Source organism: Ambystoma mexicanum, chromosome 13, assembly GCF_040938575.1.
Source record: "Ambystoma mexicanum isolate Mex_15411 chromosome 13, UKY_AmexF1_1, whole genome shotgun sequence".
NCBI classification, from domain to species: domain Eukaryota; kingdom Metazoa; phylum Chordata; class Amphibia; order Caudata; family Ambystomatidae; genus Ambystoma; species Ambystoma mexicanum.
Window position 1 is genome coordinate 724961862 of NC_090938.1, and position 20911 is coordinate 724982772.

The 20911-nt window shown below is 50.1% G+C and overlaps 1 protein-coding gene across 1 annotated transcript in view; it reads right to left on the reverse strand.

Moving 5' to 3' along the window:
• Positions 1 to 20911, reverse strand: part of LOC138521812 (E3 ubiquitin-protein ligase TRIM39-like) — a 187275-nt gene that overhangs the window by 119099 nt on the left and 47265 nt on the right. The window contains exon 2 of the mRNA XM_069634928.1: positions 10896 to 10991. Coding sequence (XP_069491029.1) covers positions 10896 to 10991 — 96 coding nt within the window. The remainder of the gene's footprint in view (positions 1 to 10895; positions 10992 to 20911) is intronic.

Sequence of the window (20911 nt, forward strand, 5' to 3'; positions counted from 1 at the left end):
GTTAACTTATTCCCCACCTCCAACAAGCCATCCCATTTCCAAGCTTGCTAATAGTGCTTCTCCGGCATTAAAATATGGTACGTCCTGATAAACTGCAATAAAAACAAATTCATCACGTGTCCCCTTTCCTCCGATGAGATGGGCCCTCTAATGCTACCCAATTGCAAGGGTTATACATTCATAGTAACAGGAAATTGTGTTCTACACCAGTCTTGGACGCAACTATAATAGTCAAGTCTCCTTTTTACCTTGCTCTCTCCCATACACTGACTGAGATGCACTAGTAGGGAAAGTTATTCTGAGAGACGTATGGAGCAGGTTACTTACCTGTAACTGTTCCCCAGCATGGGTCTGGCATGGATTCACATGCTCATGAATATTCCCAGTCGTCAGGCTGGGAATCCTCGGTAAAGAAAAAAAAAAAAAATCAGTTTGGTTTCTGAACTGTCTTTCTACTAGTAACCAGTCTATGGGTCATACTGCCCACAGCCAATGACTGCCCTCTACCTAAGCCCCTCCTCTAGCAGCCATCTTCAGATTTGGAAGCACGTAAAGTGGCAGTAGGACCAAGAGAAGAGCCGCAGAGGGGTAGGTGGGAGGGTTTGCATGTGAATCCATGCAGACCCATGCTGGAGAACAGTTACAGGTAAGTAACGTGTTCCTTCTCCAGCATGGGGTCTGGCATGGATTCACATGCTCATGAATACAAGAATACATAGCAGTACACATGCAACCACGGGAGGTGGCAAGGCTCAACATTAAGCATCTCTTACCTCCTCACCAGGCTCACCTTCAAGCGAACAGGTTGCGCAGCACAGCCCGGCCGACTCTGGACTCCTCCCTGGAATCCCGGTCGACGTAGTAGACTCTCGTGAAGGTGTGCGTCGACCTCCACGTAGCAGCCCTGCAGATATCCAGCAGGGGAACACCAGACAGGAATGCGGGGGTAGCAGCAATCGCTCTGGGCGATTGGCTCTTGGACGGCCGGGCAACAGTCGGTTTGCCAACCGGTGACAATGCATGATGCAGCCGGAGAGCCATCTGGAAATGGAAGCCTTCGAGAGGGCCTTCCCTTGGTTCACAGGTCCAAAGTTCACCAACAGCTGTGATGTCTTCCGAAGACTTTGTGCGGTCCACGTAGAACGTCAGCGCTCTACCTACATCCAGCGAGTGCAAAGTCCTCTCAGCCGGTGACGGGAAGAAAACAGGTAACACCAAGGGCTCGTTGAGATGGATGTCCGACGGCAGCTTGGCCATGGAGGGGTGCGTCCTCAGCACCACCCTCGTCTTGTGGAATGTTAGGTATGGAGGTTTACAGGAGAAGGCCTGATCCCTCCACACTGGTCGTGCAGAGGTGAAGGCCACAAGAAACGCCGTCTTCCACGACAGGAACTTCAACGGTGCCGAATTCAGAGGCTCGAATGGAGGCCCCATGAGCCTGGTCAGCACCACGTTGAGCTCCCGCGCCGGGGCCGGGGCTTTCACCGCGGGAATGATCGGGACAGTCCTTTCATGAACTCTTTCACCAGGCGATGGGACCATAGCGACGAGCGCCCAGGAGTTCTGGTGTAGCAGGAGATAGCCGCCAGATGGATCTAAGAGGCATGCACCAGCCCCCACCTTGGGCAACGATAGCGAGAACCTCTTCCATTTGTGTCCATAGCACGGGAGTCAAGGACGCCCAGGCATTTGCAAGCACCTCCTTGCAGTCTGCCGGGATATCGTACCCTCCGAACTCTAGTGCTGCAGGAGCCAGGCGTGCAGGTTCAGCGACCTCCTTCTCTGACAAGATCTGCGTCTGTCTGTGTGTGGGGGAAGGGGGGGTGTGGAGCGCAGGTTGACATGTCCAGACGGTCCGGGAACCAAATCTGTCTCAGCCACGCCGGTGCGACAAGGATCATCTTGCACCTGGACCGTCTGAGTTGACTGATGAGTCGCAGAAGCAACGGCGGGAAAGTATACAGAAATAGGCCGTCCCAGGGGAATGAGAAGGCATCACCCATGCTCCCCGGCTGGGGAAACCTGCTGGCAAACCTCTGGCACTTGCCGTTCGTTGCTGTCGCAGATGGGGCAATTCCCAGATCAACCAATTGTCGGAAAAGGAGATCCACTTGATCCTACCGCAGTTCCCACTCGTGGCACAAGTGCAGCTCCCTGCTGAGTGAGTCAGCAATGGTGTTCTTTATTCCTGCCAGATGGAAGGGTACCAGAAACACCCCCTAGGTGATGGCCCAGTGCCACAGATCCTGCGCTTCCTTGGATAGGGCTGGGGATCTGGTGCCCCCCTGCTTCTGGATGTAGAACATCGTGGTGGTGTTGTCGGTGAAGATCCTCATCACCTTGCCCTTGAGGGACAGGAGGAACGACCTGAGGCCCAGAACACGGCTCGGAGCTCCAAGACATTGATGTGCAGAGACCTCTCCTCTGGGAGCAAAAGGCCTCTTTTGCGTGGAGAACTCCAGTGTGATCTCCCCATCCTTCCAGGGAGGCGTCTGTCGTCAGTTTCCTGATGTGCCGGGGTCTGGAAGTACATGCCCACCGCCAGATGCGCGCGAGCGCCCCACCACCAGATCGCTTGGCAGAAAGTCTCCTTGAGAGAGAGATCCTGTCCTCGAAGCTGCCCGCAGCTTGCATCCAACAGGCGTCGAGTAACTCCTGCAGTGGTCGCATCCGCAGCCTGGCGAGGCGCACGAGGTAGATGCACGACGACATCATGCCGAGTAGGGACTTTATGGACCTCACCCTGGCCACCTCCAAGGTCAACAGCCGTTGTACCTTGCCCAGGATGGCCTTCATCTTTTCCACCGACGTGGAGGCCAATCGCACCACTGTGTCGGCTCTGAGGAACAGGGTGACTTGCGACAAAACCAAGTGGGATTTCGCAAAGTTGATCGAGAATCCCAGATCCGTGAGCAGTTGGACGGTCTTTGCCGTGTGGTCGACGCCAAGTTCTCTTGACGTTGCTCGGATGAGCCAGTCGTCCAGGTAGGGGTAGACGTGAATCCCCTGGAGGCGCAGCTGCGCCGCCACTGGTGGCAGGCACTTGGTACCGAATTCAATCCGAAGGGAAGGGCTTTGAACTGGCAGTGCCGCCCCTGGACCACAAATCGTAGGAATTTGAGATGTCCCTTTAGAATGGGGATGTGGAAGTAGGCATCCTCCAAGTCCAGCGACAATAGGAAATCGTCTCTCTCCAGCTGTTCCAGCACGTGCTGGAGGGTGACCATCCGGAATTTGTGACTCGATGTACTTGTCGAGACAACGAAGTTCCAGGATGGGTCGCCAACTGCCCGTCTTCTTCCGGACGAGGAACTACCGCGAGTACACTCCAGAGCCATGGAGCCTTTTTGGGACGAGCTCCCTGGCCCCCTTCCTTAGCATCGCTCATACCTCCCGCAGTAGTTGCGGGACATGGTTTTCCTTCCTTGCCACGGGTGGTATATGGGGACCCCTCTGAAATTCCAGGGTGTGCCCGCAGGCCAGGGCATCTAGCACCCAACTGTCGGTGGAGATCGACTCCCACACGCTGACTAATTTCGCCAGGCGGCCTCCCACCGGGGTGCTTGGGTGGGGGCCCGACGTGACAGCCGATTCAGTCCTACTTGGCTGCAGTCTTTCCGCCTTGGCCTCCTTGTAGGCCTCCTGCGACGAGGAGCAGGCCGCTTGACGGTACGAGGAACCGCTGCAGAATCCTTTGGAGGCACCTTGCTTGCCTCCAGAGCTGCGAAACGACGGCCGTCGTTGAAGAACACCCAAGGCCCGAGCCGTCTCGGTGTCCACCTTGATGGCCTGCAGTGACTCGTCAACAGGTTGTTACCGTCGAAAGGGCATGTCCAGAACCCTGGTCTGCACGCCCCGGCGGAAGTCTGTGGCCTTGAGCCAGCTGCGCCGGTGATGGCGACCGCTGTTGCCCATCTGGCAAAAGCCGGTGTCAGCGATGTCCGTGGCCACATAATGGCATGGTCCGAAGCCTCCTCGCCTTCCTGAAGGATTTCCGGGGCCTCAGCCCTCTTGTCCAGCAGGGGAGCGATCTTAAACCACAGCTCCCGGTCGTAGCGAGCCACAATCGCGAGACCGTTGGCCGCTTTAATAGTTGACGCCGCCGATGAGATGACCCGCCGTCCAGTTTCTTTCCCTCAGCGTCCGGAGGGGAAGTTGAAGTAGTCGCCCCCGCCGCATTCTTCTTGGCCGCAGCGGAGACTGAATCCAGAGACGGCTGCGCCCTGAGGCACATGGGGCAGAATCCGGGACCCAGTATTTCTTCTCATACCGGTCTCTTAGCAGGAGGTGTGGACGGGTTCTACAGGAGCACCAGCCCCTCATCCCAGATGTAGTCCAGTAACTGGACCGAAAGGACCATCTTCCTCTTGGCCTCCTGCCGTTGGTAGAGGAAACCTTCCTTCGCCAGGGCATCCGAGCTCTTCCAGCTCTGCCCCGAAGATCATGGCGTGGAAGGAGCCAATTTCGTCTGGAGGGGAGACCCGAGCAGGTGGGGATGGAAGGTCCATTCCGTCGTCATTAGTCCCCACCGTCTCCGTTCCCGCCTCATCCCTCGGAGCAGGGGGAAGGAGGTGAAGGCTGTACAGGTTGGAAAGGAGGAGGGGGGCATGAGTTCTCCTCCGCTTGTTCGGTGGGCTTCCTCACGGTCCAGGCTCCACTGGATCGTCCAAAGGGGGTAAGGGCAACCTTGTCCATCTCCGTACACAAGGCCTTAATAGCCATCAAGATCGCTCCCGAGTTGTCTTGTGGCATAGGCACCGGTTGAGACGGCTCGCGGATCCTCATCGGCACCGCCCTCGCTTTCTTCGTCCACCTTGTCTGGATCCTTCCCGTAGGTCCGGACCTCATCTAACTTCTTGTTCAGGATCTTTGTGACACCAGCCAGCTCATCTTCAGAGGTGGTATCGGTGTCCGTAATGGCTACTGCCCCCACCCACCCCTCTTTCTCCGCTCAGGGTTTCACAAGGGTCTCATCGATGGGCTGAAAAGAGGATTCCCTCCGCGGTGGCACGGAAACTAGGCCCAGGTCATCTCCACTGCGATAGCGTCTGCCGGCTTCGCCAGGGCCGCTACGACTCCCTCAATCGAGGCTTTAGCGGGGTGAATCCGGTCCTTCGCGTGGGCTCGCCTGAGGCCTTCACTGGGGAAGGGGGTGGGGGGGGGGGTCACCGCCTCGCTCCCCCCTCAGTTGTCTCCGTCAGGATCGACCGGGACTTCTTCCAAAGCTTACCCAGGTTCTCCGGTTTCCTCTTCCAAGCCAGAGCATTGGCTCGTGGTTGATGTTGTCTGATAATGCGCCCTGCCTGGCAGCAGAGGAGCCCGACCGAACAGCGCTCCCGGTGCCCGCGGACTCAGTGCTTTGCCTTTTGTTGGGCCCCCGTCGCAGGAGCGCCATCAAAGGTCTTACAAGACCGCTCTGACTTCTTCATCTTCTCACCTGCTGCTGGGCTCTTCCCCTCCAGCCAGTTGGCGAGTCGAGTAAGACGATCCCTCATCATCCGTTCGGACATGTTCTTACAAAACGCACAGTCCTTCTCCAAGTGCGATTTGTCGTTGTGAAGGCAGTAGAGGCACCAAGAATGCTCATCCTCAAAGACGTTCTGTAGCCCGCAACCAGGGCAGCTTCTGAACAGCTTCGGTCCAACAGGCATCATGCTTCCCTTGTCCTGGGCCATGACCATGCGGGGTAGGCCTCAAAGATCTTCTGGAATCCTCTGAGAAGTGGAAACACGACGAAAAGAGGCCCTTGAGGGGCTTAGAAAGTTCCAAAAATGGGTCCCTGTTGATCGGAAGTAGAATCGGTGGAGCTTGAGGCTCGCATTACTGAAAATATAAGTGTAAACTCTTAAAAAATAAACGCAAAACGCAGTAAAAGCTCGAGAGCTAAAGCACGAGGACTCCCAACACTTGAACGTGCAGTAAAAATCTGAAGATGGCTGCCAGAGGAGGGGCTTCGGTAGAGGGCAGTCATTGGCTGGGTGCAGTATGACCCAGAGACCAGTGATTGGTTACTAGTAGAAAGACAGTTCAGAAACGAAACAGATTTTTTCTTTATCAAGGATTCCCAGCCTGACGGGGAATATTCATGAGCATGTGAATCCATGTCAGACCCCATGCTGGAGAAGGGTGGATCTTCTACTTGGCTCATGACACCTTTAAAATCATCTCTTGGGGTTAGGTGAACATCTTCAGCTCAAACGCGTGTGTTGATATGTCCCAAAACCTGGCTAAATGAGCAAAAAGATCTTTATTACCTCATTTGATTTCAACTAAGTTGTTGCAGAGGCTTTGTGTGGCATATCGAACATACATACATATCTTGAAAGGCTTGGCGAAAAGCACCATAGTCTTGAGATTCAGCAAAATAATGGGGACACTTGTTTGGTCAGTGGAAGAAAGGGTAGGATGATAGAGATTCCGACATTGGGAAAGGAAGGACCCAAAATTCCTGCGAGTTCCTGCTACATTTGGCAGGCATAGGTTGTGAATATTCAGGCCCCAGGGCATGGGGATCAGGAGGGAGATCAATGCCCCCCCCCCCCCCCCCAGTGTTCTCTTCAAGATGGGAAAGTTAATTCTGTGGGCTGATTAGGTTTTCCCCCCCATTGTCTCCCGTCCCTTAGATCTATAGTTTAGTTTGTGATCTGCTCCATGTATTGCCTCTGTGGGAGAGGTAGTCCTATGAGCAAGGTCCTTTAACATGTCCTGGGAAGCTTGTCCTTGGGATTGGCTTCAAAGACTTAGTGATGTCACTCAGGAACTGCGCCTATGACCGGGATTGGTTACTAGTAGAAAGATAGTTCAGAAACAAAACAGATTTTTCTTTACCAAGGATTCCCAGCCTGACGGGGAATATTCATGAGCATGTGAATCCATGTCACTTAATCGTACTCCTCCACACTACCATTTACCTACCTACCCGTCCAGGACACACCCATAATCGATCAAATTGAGGACCCACAGTTAAAGCACACATCTCGTAGGGAATGAGCAGCAAGAACCGGAAGAGGGAAAGGTGGGGTGATCAGTGTATAGCACCAAAAGAACACAAGGATGATGATATGATACAATATATGATGTGGCATTTATAATGCACCTGTACACAAGTTGCGACAAGCCAAGGAGGGGGGAACAAAGGGGAGGACAAAATAACAATATTACTAGGCCTTGTGTCATTCAGATTGCGCAAGTGCAGGGAAGGGAGAAGTTAGAGGGAAGGGGAAAGTTCCAGGGGAAGTGCAGTTAACTCACATGCAGCAAGCAGGTGGGTCATAAGTGTAGTGAAAAGTAACTATAGGGTTGCAGATACAGACCCTCAAGTGCTGGGGAGCCCAAAGGCAGTGCAAGGGCAGATGGACATGCAGAAGCCTGGGCCCGAGCTCAGAGGGTGACCAGGGCACGTGGCAGTCGGGTGCATCAGCAGGGGAGATGAAGAGCGAAAGCTGAAGCGAAAAGTAAGGTCTTCAGTTGCTTCCGGAACTGGAGGTGGTTCTGCTCAAGTTTGAGAGAGGCAGGGAGGCCGTTTCAGAGGGAGGCCCCAGCCGTGGAGATAGATCTGCCCCCAACTCTCTGCTTAGAGAAGTGGCTGAGAGGAGCCTGAAAGAGAGCAGAGTGTCATCTGTATAACATTGGAGCACAAAGTAGCGATGCAGTCGGCAAGAAGTCCCAGGTAGTGGTTGAAGAGCCAGGGAGAGGGGTTAGACCCTTGGGGAACACCAAGGGGAGAAGACCAGGGCCTGATCGGTAATACCAAGGTTTTCACGGATATGATGGAGCAGGATGGCATGGTTGCCTGCAAAGAGATTAGAGTCAAGATTGGAGAGCAAGTCTTCACATGCGTTCAGGAGAGCAGTTTGTGCGTCTGGCAGCTCTGAAGCCAGACTGGTGGTGGTCATGGATGCAACCAACAGATTAAGTATGTAGATTAATCTGGGAGATGGCCAGCTTTTCCGTGTTTGCCCAGGCAAGGCATATTTAGCCAGAGAGGAAGGATCAGCCAATGGCTTCATAGAAGGGGGTGCACAAGAGATTGCTTAAGGGGGAGGGGGAAGTTCCAGTGGCAAAGGAGTGATTGCAGAAATCAGCTAATGCTGGAGCAAGGGTCGATGATCCTTAATTGTTATTGATGAGCAGGGGAGAACCTGCTTTCACGAGACCCTCATAGATCAGATTTGGCTACAAACATCGTCAGGGCTAAGAAGGATAAAGGAGGAGGGACGGGCCAGAAGTGGTAGAGGAAGAGGGGGTGGACAGGATGTCCTGAGTTTCAGTAGTGAAATGAGAGCCCAATGTCGTGCAGAGGGCCTTGGAGGGAAGAGGAGAGGTAGCGACTGTAGCAGAATTGGCCAGCTCCTCGCAGATTTTGAAACGCGTTATATGCCGCAGAGAGGAATCACCCCAACACTGAACAAAGGCATTCAGAGACCACACCTCTTGCCAGTCAAAGGCTCAGGATGTCTCCCAGTCAGGCAGATATATCACTCTACTGGCACTCAGTACCCAGGACACACTTATTCCCAACAGGAGGGAAGCACTGGGAACCCATTATCATTGGATAAAATCCTTGCAACAATTATAGATTGCTTTGATGGCCATTAGCTGAGACGTACCAGCACAATAATACTTAGAAAAAATGATTTTGCTCTATTAATGTAGGTTTTGATCAACTTTAGATTGCAGCCACCAAATTGATGCCAAGCTGCACCAACCCACATAGATCCTTACTCAAGTCTCGGGGTGGATCCTCTTTTACAGGACATCACCTTGCACAGAGTGAAAAATGCCCTATTGAAAGTGTAGATCGTCTTGCGTATTCCCTAACATGTTGGGAAGATGGAATCACAAAGCAACATAGATACTAGAAACAGAAGTGACAGAAATTCTTTGGAGCTTTCTAAAGTATGTTTGGTTCAGGCACCAAGAACCGCATCCACTTACGAAAACGTTCCTTGTAGAACAAGCAGTAAACTATGGAAATGGGACATAAGGGCATCATTGCTCCCATGATTCAGCCTGTACCACTACTTACACAGTATTGTAGTGTGTGTACAGTTCCCCCCATATATATATATATATATATATATATATATATATATAGTCCACAGCAGGTCCCAGAGTTATAGTCCCATCATTTGTAACTTTCAAGTGACCCCTTATTTCTCCGATCACCATTTCTGCTTTTGTTACTCTTAGGAGCACCCCACCATATCTGAAAAGTTCAGTCCATTGAGACTCACTGAAGTCTAATCTCTCCATGGTCCTGCTTTGCTCCTTGTACTCTAAGTATGCCTTATAACTCTCCACCAGCCCAGCTCTTTGTATTGTGATAAACAATTAAATTTGTCCCTTCTCCCCAAGGGAGAGCCTCCCTCTTTGATGCTAGGGAGGTGAGCCCACGCCGCAAGACCCTCCCTAGGGATCTGGGCAAGTGGAACCTCAATGGGAGACACTACACTTTGAGGGATAAGCACTCCAGTTCCTCTAAGAAACACCCAACCCATTCCCCATGGTCGCATACAGCAATAAAAACGAATACTGGGCTGAGGACAGAGTTACCATGTACCGAAACAAAGCAGTCCTTTTAAGCACCAACCTCAACTTAACTGTGCCAAGGATGTTTAAAGAAGAGAACACGCCGAGATCAGAAAGATAATCATACGGCAGCAGAGAAGAAACCTGGGCTGCGTAAGGGAGGTGACAATTTTTCAAATTATTGGAACTGCTCTGAACCAGAGCCCCAGACGCTGGGGAGACAGCGTACCGAATCAGCAAGAAATCAAAGAGGCGATAACCCAAAACCTGTAGAGGTATCCCACCGAAACCAGATCATACAACAAAGGGAAAGCGAAAAGACAGCGAGGAGAGGGCTGGGAAACCAAACGAGAGAGAAAACAAGCGAGAAGTCCTGGGCGACCGCGGGCCTTGGAGGCGTTGCCCTGTCGGAAGAGAGATTAACATGGAGAATGGGCAGACCAGAAGGCCAGAAGGGATTCATTATGCGAGTGAAGCAACTCATCCCAGTAAGTAGAACTGTTGAAAGTCAAACTGTAAAGCTGATAAATCTGAACTGTAATCATAAGAGGGAAAAGAAAGAGGCTATTAATCAGTGGCTAAAGTACCCTAAGAGGAGGGGAGACCTGCCAAACTCTCGAATTATCAAACAGAGGATAGTGAAAACAAGAGTCTGACATACGGACAAGAGAAGTTGATGAACAAATAACCAAAATAATCTTAAACTAAGGGGGCAGAGGGAGCATAGTATTAGCCCTGAAGGGATACCCCCAGTAAGAGAAGTTATTACCCAAGAACATTACCGGCCAAAGCATAAGGATCAAACAAACTTCATGTAAGAGCCCTTGAAAAGTAACCCCACAAGAAAAGGGGAGACCCAAAGACCTTGAATGGCGAGCCCTGGTACAGAAAGTGTCAAGAGAATGTTTGAAAATCCGATTTTCAAAAGAACTCTAAAGCTACGCAGAGCCCTGCTGCACCAGGAGAAGGGAGACATTATCCTGGCCTTATATGAATAGTGGTAAGGTCAAATAGAATTACTAGGCTTTGTTTTGATTTGGACATTTCTGGATGACAATCAGCTTGTCATGGTGTGGAGCACCACAAAAGCTACAGGGGGAGGTGTGTCTTATCATTTAACAAATGATGTGGGAGTGTCTGTCTCGTCCACCTGATCTGCTACAGTACCCTCAAGGGATATCTGTCCTCCAGCTGTGCTCTTGTACTCTCAAGGGAAGCCTACTATCATCTCTCCTGCCACTGTGCCCCTTGCACATTTTGGGGAAGGTCTCATGTCCTCTCCTACACCTCTGCTACTTGTACTCTAAGTGACCTCCCCGTCTACCCAGAGACTCTCCACACAAATATTAAATCATTTGTCTCACCTTAAGTTCTGATGCTTTCCTAGTTTCTTCCTCTACCCACTCCTGCAGGTCCTTCAGCTCTTTTTTCAGACGTTCATTGTAGCTATAAAGTTTATCCTGAAAGAATAAAAACACTGTTAGCCAAGCCTATTCCTGAAGCAACCCCCCCCTCACAAAACAGGATGCTCCTATATGCTACAATTCATAGTGCAACCATTTTGGAGATACTATCAGTGCTCATTCGTTCCTTCCATGAAATGTTGATACTACCTGTAACACAAACATGAGCCAATTTATGAACATTGACCTGACAAAAATACAGTTTCCTTCGGCAGACAGTCTACAGTGGGAGAAATGTGACACTGGACCCAGCACTCTCAGCAACAGAGCTGACAGTAAGGTTTAGGATATCCATTCACATCACAACTGGTTAGGGAGTAAAGTTTGTTCAGAGACCTCATCAACTTTGCTTTTACCAGGCAAAAAGGCTATAAAAAAAGGTTTTGTAGGACCACATCAGAGTTATGTGCCAGAGGTGAAGCAGGGGGCACGTTACAAGTGTAGTGACGATAACACGTTACTGGCCGCCTCAGCAGAGTGGTAATGCCATTGAAATTAAAATGGGTTACAAACCAAAAACGGCTGCAAATGGGGATTAGAGCCTTGTACTGAGGATTGACCAAGTGCAATGTTGGCTGTGGGTGGCACGGAGACAGAATGTTCGGAAATAAACATCAAGATTTGTAATAGTGTTACAGTGAGGTGTTGCAGGGGTAATTTGTATCCCTTTGAGTAAGATATTTGTTACTTTTGTGTTGTGTCCATGATGGGGAACAATTTAAACATGTCACTGTTTTCCAGAATGGGTCTGGCATGGATTGACATGCTCATGAATATTCATGGTCAGGCTGGGAATCCTCAGTGAAAGAAAAAAACGTTTGTTTCGTTTCTGAACGGTCTTTCTACTATAAACCAATCACTGAGCTCTAGGCTATACTGCCCCGAGCTAATGACTGCCCTCTACTTAAGCCCCTCCCCAGGCAGCCATCTTCAGATTTGGTAGTACGTAAAGTGGCAGTAGAACCAAGAGAAGAGCAGCAGGAGGGAGGGTTCGCATGTGAATCCATGCCAGACCCCATGCTGGAACAGTTTGAGGTAAATAACTTGTTCCTTCAGCAGCATAGGGTCTGGCATGGATTCAAATGCTCATGAAAAAAGAATACATAGCAGTACACATGCACAACCACGTGAGGTGGCAAGGCTTAACAGAAGTAATTACTCTTGCCTCCTCACCAAGCTCACCTTCAAGTGCACAGGTTGCGCAGCACTGCTTGCCCACTGACTCCTCCCTGGAATCCAGGTCGACGGAGTAGAATTTCGTGAAGGTGTGCGTTGACCTCAACGTAGCAGCCCTGCAAATGTCCAGCAGGGGCACACCAGACAGGAACACCGTCGTAGCAGCGATCGATCTGGTAGAATGGGCTCTGGGATGGCCAGGCATTGGTCGGTTTGCCACCGGTGACAGTGAGTGATACAACCGGAGAGCCACCTGGAAATGGAAGCCTTCCCATGGTTCACAGGACCAAAGTTCCCAAAAAGCTGGGAAGTTTTCGGTTAACTCTGTGCGGGCCACATAAAAAGTCAACGCTCGAGCCACATCCAGCAAGTGCAAAGCCCTCTTCACCGACGACAAAGGCGTCGGAAAAAACACAGGCAACACCAAGGGCTTGTTGAGATGAGTCGGCAACCTTGGGCTTGAAAGAGGGGTGTGTCGACAGCACCATCCTAGTCTCGTGGAAAGTTGAGTAAGGTTGCTTGCAGGATAGGGACTGCATCTCACCTACTCGTCTTGCAGAGGTGATGACCACAAGGAAAGCAGTCTTCCACAAGAGAAACTTAAGTGGGGCTGAATGGGGCCACCCCCTCCCCCAATCAGCCTAGTCACCACCACGTGGAGTTCCCACACCGGTGCCAGAGCCTTCACCGGCTGAACGAGCGGAACAGTCCCTTGATGACTTCCTTGACAAGACGGTGCGACCACAGTGAAGACCGTCCCGGAGAGGACCTGGCATAGCAGGAGATAGCCGCCAAATGTACCTTGATGGAGGTGTGAGCCAGCCCTGATTTAGCTAACGACAGCAAATATGGAAGTACCTGAGGGGCGTGACCCTTAGAGGGTCAATCTTCTGCAACCGGCTACGACCGGCACCAGATTGCAAAACGCTGCAGTTAGCGTCCGTAGCTTGTCAAAGTCGACGATGCTCTGGCCTCTGCAAGCACGTCCCTGCAGTCCGCCAGAAGCTCGCAACCACCAAACTCTAGTGCTGCAGGAGCCAGGCCTTCTGGTTCAGCGATGCTGGTTCATGGTGCACAATTGCGCCTCCTTAACTGGAGAGGAGGTCCGCGACCACTTGACTGGCGGAGACGTTGACATGCTGAAAAGGTCAGGGTACCAGTTCTGCCTTGGCCACGCGGGGGCCACAAAGATCATCCTGCACCGGTACCGTCTGAGTTGACCGATGACGCGAAGTAGCAGTGGCAATGGAGGGAACGCATTCAGAAACAGGCCGTCCTAGGGGAAGGGGAATGCGTCCCACGTGCTCCCTAGCTGAGGAAACCTGCTGGCGGATCTCCGGCACTTGGTCGCTGTTGCAAACAGATCCATCTAGGAACTGCCCCATTTGAAGAAAAGGTCGTCCACTTGATCCTGCCGAAGCTCCCACTCATGGCAAGAGCGAAGCTCCCGGTTAAGAGTTGGGGAAGGTGTTCTTTACTCCTGCCAGGTGAAATGGAATAAGGACCATCCCCCGGGCGATAGTCCTGCGCCTCCTTGGAGAGCGCTGGGGGATCTGGTGCCCCCTGCTTCTGGATGTAAAACACTCTGGTGGTACTGTCCATGAAGAAACTCACCACCTTGTCCTTGAGGGATGGCAGAACAACTTGCGGGCCCAAAACACTGCCCGTAGTTACAGTACGTTGATGTGTAGCATCTTCTCCAGCAGCCACAGGCCTCTAGCGTGAAGACGTCCGGTGTGGACTCCCATCCCTCCAGGGAAGTGTCCGTCGTGATAGTCTCCTGATCCAGGGTGGAGGGGGACGACTCTGGAACTCCGTGCCTCCGGCAATATTGGAGCACACGCCCCACCACCTTATCATCCGACGGAACTCATCGAGCGCGATCCTGTCGTGAAGTGTCCAGACACCGGACCCCAACAGGTGTCGAGGAACTCCTAGAGTGGACGCATCCGGAACCTGCAGAGCCGTATCAGCTATTATGCAGGACGACATCATGCCGAGCAGCTACTTGATGGTCCTCACTATGGTGATCTTCAGTGCCAACAGCCGTTGCCCCTGGGCCTAGATCGCTACAACCCTCTCCTTTGCAGGAGCTGCCAGGCAGGACACCATGTCGAGCCTGGCTGCCAGGAACAGCACCTATAATTCAAAGCGAACCCCAGATCAGTCAGTAGTCGGACGGTCCTCGCCGTGTGATCGACGGCAATGTCCTTTGACTTGGCCCAGATGAGCCAGTCATCCAGGTATGGGTACACATGAATCCCATGTAGACGCAAATGGGCCGCCACTGACGCTAGGCACTTGAAGACCCTGGGTGCCGACTTCAGTCCGAAGGGAAGAGCCTTTAACTGGTAATGCCTCCCCTGGACAACGAATCGCAGGAACTTGCGATGTCACTGGTGTATGGGGATGTGGAAGTATGTGTCCTCTAGATCCAACAACTGAAAGTCTGCCTGCTGCAGCTGGCGATAATAAACACGTGATCCAAAAAGCTGTATACGAAAAATTCAAAACTGAATCCCAAGTCTCAATTCTTACTCACATTTTGTAACAAAAGATATCCTATTTTAGTTAGCCTTGGGGCACAGAGCTCAATCAGCAAGAAGTAAGCAAGAAAGAAACTAGTGTTCAATAAATACTGTATTTAACTGAAATACATTAAATATTTGCAAAAGATACAATCAATTTGAACATAAGAGAAAAAATTAAGTTACATGAACAAAATAAGTCAAAACAATAATGAAGAGGCCAATCAATGGAATGACAAAAAACAGAATGCAAAACAATAAATCAATGCATTTTCACAATAATCTCAATTAGCAGGTCTGCCCATGTAAACTTCTACAATAACTGATTTTTAGTGCGGTCTAAGAGTCAGTTCCTGGGGCAAAAGACTCCCAACTAACAGACCTGGTTACGTTTCGGCAGGCCACCTGTAAGCCATCAATCTCAGAAACCGCCTTCCTCGGGGTAGAGTATGGAATGGTAGATGCTACGGGGAGGCAGACAGGTAAAGAAGAAACATTCAAAAATGCGATTTCTATATACTTGTTGGTGAGATTGAGTTCAGTCACCCGGGTAAATAAACCATATAATTTTTTTTGTATAACAGACTACTAATTTAATTGGTCCAGAAAGAGCCTTACCCAACACTATTGGGGGAGGGGGGGGGGATTTCTCAGACAAAATGGTTTGACAAATTAGAGAATGCATCCAGTTTTACCAACTAAGAGTAAACATATGAATACATTTCTAGCTATTCGCACATGGTTAGGAAGCACGTTTTCCAGTGTGACCATCCCAAACTCCTGGGACTTCATGCATTTGTTGTAGGTCAAGAACAGGCTTTCAGCCCCCGGTCTTCTTGCTTAAGAGAAAGTATCTTGATTAAACTCTGGAGCCCCAGAGTTGCCGTGGGACCAGCTCTATCGCCCCTTTTCTTAACATGGCCCAGACCTTCTGAGGCACATGTTGCTCGGGCCGGGCGAGAGAGAGAGCGAGAGAGAGCGAGAGAGAGCGAGAGAGAGCGAGAGAGAGCGAGAGAGAGCGCGAGAGAGCGAGAGAGAGCGAGAGAGAGCGAGAGAGAGCGAGAGAGAGCGAGAGAGAGCGAGAGAGAGCGAGAGAGAGCGAGAGAGAGCGCGAGAGAGCGAGAGAGAGCGAGAGAGAGCGCGAGAGAGCGAGAGAGACACTGTGTGTGTGTGTCCGTGTGTGTGTCCAGCACCCAACGATCAGTGGATATGTCTCCCACACAGCAATGAAGTACGCCAGACGGCCTTCCAATGAGGTGCATGGGTGGTGGCCTGACTTCCTGGCCGATTCAATCTTGCTTGGAAGTCAGTGTGCCGCCTTGTGGTCCTGGACTACGGCGGCGGCCACCTCCGAAGGCCTTGGCGCGTACCCTGTGGGCTTCCTGGGTCAAGGAGCAAGAGTTGGCGGTAAGAGAATGATCCCGACATGTTGGACCTCCCTCCTGGTGAACAAAAGGACGGTCGTTGTTGCAGCAGAGTGCCCAGGGCATAGGCCGTGACCGTCTTGATGGCCTGGAGGGATTTATCGACGGCCTTCCTGAACAGGTAGTCTCCTCGTCTGGACCTCTCAAGTTGGTTAACCTTGAGCCTGCCACACCCTGCCCAAGGCAAACCCTGTTTCCCCATCTGGCAGAAACCAGTGTCCGCAATGTCCAGAGCCTCTGATGTGTGGTCCGACGCCCCCCCCCCCGCCTTCCTGGAGGATCTCCAAAGCCTCAACCCTGTCATCAGGGAGAAGTCCAGGAGCAGAGCCATCTTGTACCAAAGCTCCCGGTCGTATCTGGCCACGATCGGTAAAGCGGTGGCAGCCTTGACAGTTGTTGCCACCGAGTAGATGACCTTTCTACCCATGGAATCCAATTTCTTCTCCTTGTCCGGAGGAGCGGAATAAACCACAGAACTCCGCGTCCTGGCGGCCGCTGAGACCACAGAGTCTGGTGACAGTTGAGATCGTAGACACTTGGGTGCAGAGTCCGGCACCCTGTACTTCTTAAGTCGGTCTATCTTTGCTGGGGCGAGGTTCCTCAGCAGTGCCAGCCCCTCATCCCAAATGTCATCCAGGAGTGGGACCAAAAGGATGGTCTTCCTCTTCAACTACCGTTGCTGATACAAGAAGCCCTCCTCCTTCGGGGAGAACTGGAAAACCACAGTCGGAGCAGAGCTTGAAGAGGGAACCACCATCCTCATCCGACAAGATCCATGCAGTTGAAGGCCTGGCAAACTTCTGGAAGCTTCCAAGAACATAATCGATTTCTGCCCTTGAGGGGCGTGAAAGATGCTGAAAAACGGCTCACAGTTAATCTGAAGGAGCACAGAACACAGTAAAGTTTTCCTATCAAAAAAGTGAAAACCTGCAGAAAAGCTTGAAGAGCGAAAAATGAGGACTCCCAACACTTCAACGTGCAGTGAAAATCTGTAGATGGCTGCCTGTGGAGGGGCTTAGGTAGAGGGCAGTCATTGGCTGGGGGCAGTGTGACCCAGAGCGCAGTGATTGTTTATAGAAGAAAGTTCAGAAACTGAAATTTTATTTTACCGGAGGATTCCCAGCCTGATGACGGGGAATATTCATGAGCATGCGACTCCATGCCAGACCCCATGCTGGAGAATATATATTTCTATTCTTTATATTTCTCATGTGCACTGGTTTACAACCACTACATCCCCTGGCCAAGGGAACTTGGTACAACCCCAGCCCCATCAACCGTAAAAATCCTAGGAGTCCTGATGGACACCAAACTCACGCTAGAGCCACAAGTGAACCCTATACTAATGCTTCATTCTACTGCGGCCGGCAAAAAGGATTCTACCGCCCCCATCTTTTGCCAACAAAACACTAACCCATCATGGCTCTCATCATATCCAGAGTTTACGCCAACAGCCTATACCTTGGTTTGTCGGAACTCCTGAAAAAATTACAACGCATACAAAATGCGACAGCCAGATTGCTCCTCAAAATAACCCGAAGAGAGCACATCACTCTGGCGCTAAAAGTGCTACAGTGCTACCAATAAAACAACGAATCAAATTCAAATCAATGTGCATCACGCACAGAGCAATCCAGAAACAAGGCGCAGAATGCCTGAGACAAATTACAACTACATTCACCCAACAAGAACGCTGAGGTGAAGCAATGACATTCGCCTGGAGCTAAAACCTTGCAACAAGAGAAAACTTGGAGGATCCTCCGTCTCTCACGTCTCACCAAAAATGTGGAGCAACTTACCGAAGAATATACGCAACACAAGGAACTACCTCCTATTCAGGAAACTACTGAAATCATGGCTCTTCACGGCATAATTAGATGAACACCCACATGGGCACATACACACCAGACAACAATGGTGAGTGAGAAACATTGACCGTGGACCCAAACAACCGACCAACTACATACAGAAGCCAATGAAAACGATCTACAACGTATTACCTTACAAACTGAAAGCTAGCCCTAACAGGACGACACTAATGACCAAATACACCATTACACCATGACGCAAGACCAAATACGATTAACAATACCCTGCCAGTTAGTCCCAAACCCAGCGGGAATATAGGGGCTGGCCAACACCAGAAGCGGAATACTAGACATAGCCAACCTCCTACCCAAGATCTAGAGGACACAACCTGGAACACTGCAACGCACCGCGACACCTAGATCTAACGGATAGATGGCCAAGAATCGTAAGCAGCTACAAGAATACCTAAGGTATGCCACCCAATTAAAACAAGAGCAGCAAGAACCAGGGCATACAACCTATTAACCCACACTCAAAAACCTCTGCTTACTTAACTTACCCGGGAAACCACACTACCATCTCTCGCCCAGCAAACGGCACACACTTCACCACATTCCCAACAACCAACACAAACTGCATCAACAGCACACAAGGTCTCGCTCCGATTCGACACTTACACCAAAGCTCAGCGCACGGTAAAAAACAAACTGTAGCCGCCAACAGCAGACCACTCTTCTCACTCTCCTCCCTCTTCAACCGACTAACCTACCACCCCATTCTTGTTTCAGATCCGTCTGAGCACCTGGAGACAAACTCTGTTGGCGACAGTGCACTATATAAATGCCTTTAACATTTACAGAATGCCATTTCGAGTACGATATACAAAAATAACCGCTACGCGTTTTTCATCTTATTCCTTGGCCAACTTGTCCTTTGACCTTCTTTCTGCCCACTACTACTTTCGTGGACAAAGCCTTGAGTTCCTGGGCAAATTGGAGTTGTGAGCATCTGACTGGATATGAGAGCTGGGACTTGTCCCAATCCACATCCCATTTCCGTTGCACCTGCACTGTGCTTCATTCAGTTTACTGCCTCCAGTATAATGTTACATAGTGGGGGGGGGGGGAGATGGGTCAAACTCTGCATTTAGTAGGACATTGCGCTAGCAAATGGCACAGTTAAGGTTAAGATTAACCGTCTATAGTTTCAGAAAGTACATTTTCTTAACTCTTGAAACTTTCCATGAACACATTTGAAAGTAATTCCACAGTAAAAGATCCGTTAGCCGATCCTGCATGGACAATGCAGAATTGTTAATGGGAGGTTTCATATTTTACAAAAATGTTGTTTTGATTAGTTTTAAAGATAAAAAGGGAGAGCAAAAGAAATGTCAAACCAAAGATCTCAAAGACACTGCAAGTTTTTGGCCTGCAGCTAGATATAATGAATTTGTACACAAAAACCATTTTGACAGTCGAGCTGGCCAGTTTAGCAGTATAAACGATAAGACACGCACTGACAAAACTACTTCCAACATAAAATAGGTAATGCTATTAAAAGCGTAACCCAAACATGCAAACTTTACGCAATAACTAAGCAATATATGCCACATGAACAACTTGGCAAATGCAAAGACAATCACTGCAAAACACAAAAGTGTACATATACAAAAGCATAATAGATTTAATGTATACTATGATAAGTATGCCCTTCAGCTTTGTGAATTTAAGAAACACGCCTGCAACATGCACATGCAGCAAGTATGTATGTAACAGGTACAGTTCCAAGTACGTGCATGTATGTTGGCAGAAACAGCACACAAGTAATGAAACGGGCACACAAAAACACACCCACTTAACTAATCAATTGTATGTACAAAAACGTACATAGCACATTCATTGAAAAAGTATTTGATATTTAAAAATCTATGGAAAAGAAAAGGACAAAAAATGTTGGCATTGTTACTTTTGACGACATACGCAAGACAAGCCATGTTCCAACAAACAAATGTAACGTACTAATTTTCTGTGGCTTTTTCGAAACACATCAAGTTTGACAAATCATTCATTAATGAATTCAATTCCTGTTAGGGAGGAAAGCCAGCTTGGCAACACCCTCCTTAAGGAGGGGGATGGGGATTTGGGGGAGGGGGGTGTCGAGGCAAGCAGACCTCACAGGAAGAGAGTCCTCCAGCAGGGACAAGGACTCCTGTTCCTCTGAGGAACCCCCACATTTTTGTATGGGCTACTTAGGAATAACAGAATCCATGAAGGACATACCATCTTCTTCCCAGTCTTCACATTCTACCATTAGTTATTCCTAACTAGAAGATGCATAAATCCTTTAAATAAAGCGGAAAGAGACGTCGCAGTCAGCTGAGGGAGAGAGACGCCTACAGCCTGGTAAGTCCTAGACAGATGCAACACCTGTGAGAGCAGGAGACCAATGCTGGCAAAGCCTGCAAGCTTGAAAATCGCAGTAAAGCCACAAGAGGAAGACGGGACGCAAAGAATCTACAAAGAGCAGATAGAAGGCAATTGTGGTGGCGTGACCACAGAGACCCTGTGGTGGACCAACGGTCACTCAAAATGCACCATAAGCACTAGCACTAGGTGGATACAACCCTCTATTAGAAGTTCACACGAGGAGCTAATAAAATGCATCGAGAAAGTATCTGGATAGCGAGACGCCCAAGTGAAGCAAGACCATGAGAGAATGAGGAAACCAGCCTACCGTGAGCTAACAAAGCACCTGGTGATGTTACCCAGGCAAATATGGGTAAATGGGGAGCGGGACAGGGGATCCGAGTGTAATTGTTACAGGACCATTCATACTCGTCCAGTGATAAAGGAAAGAAGAAAACAGAATGGCAAGATAAATTTGAAAAATCATTACAAGACGATCCATACTGGAATGAGAAGAGAAACCTGAATACAAGTACTGATATTTTTGTTCTATTGTTCATTTATAACGCGCTTAC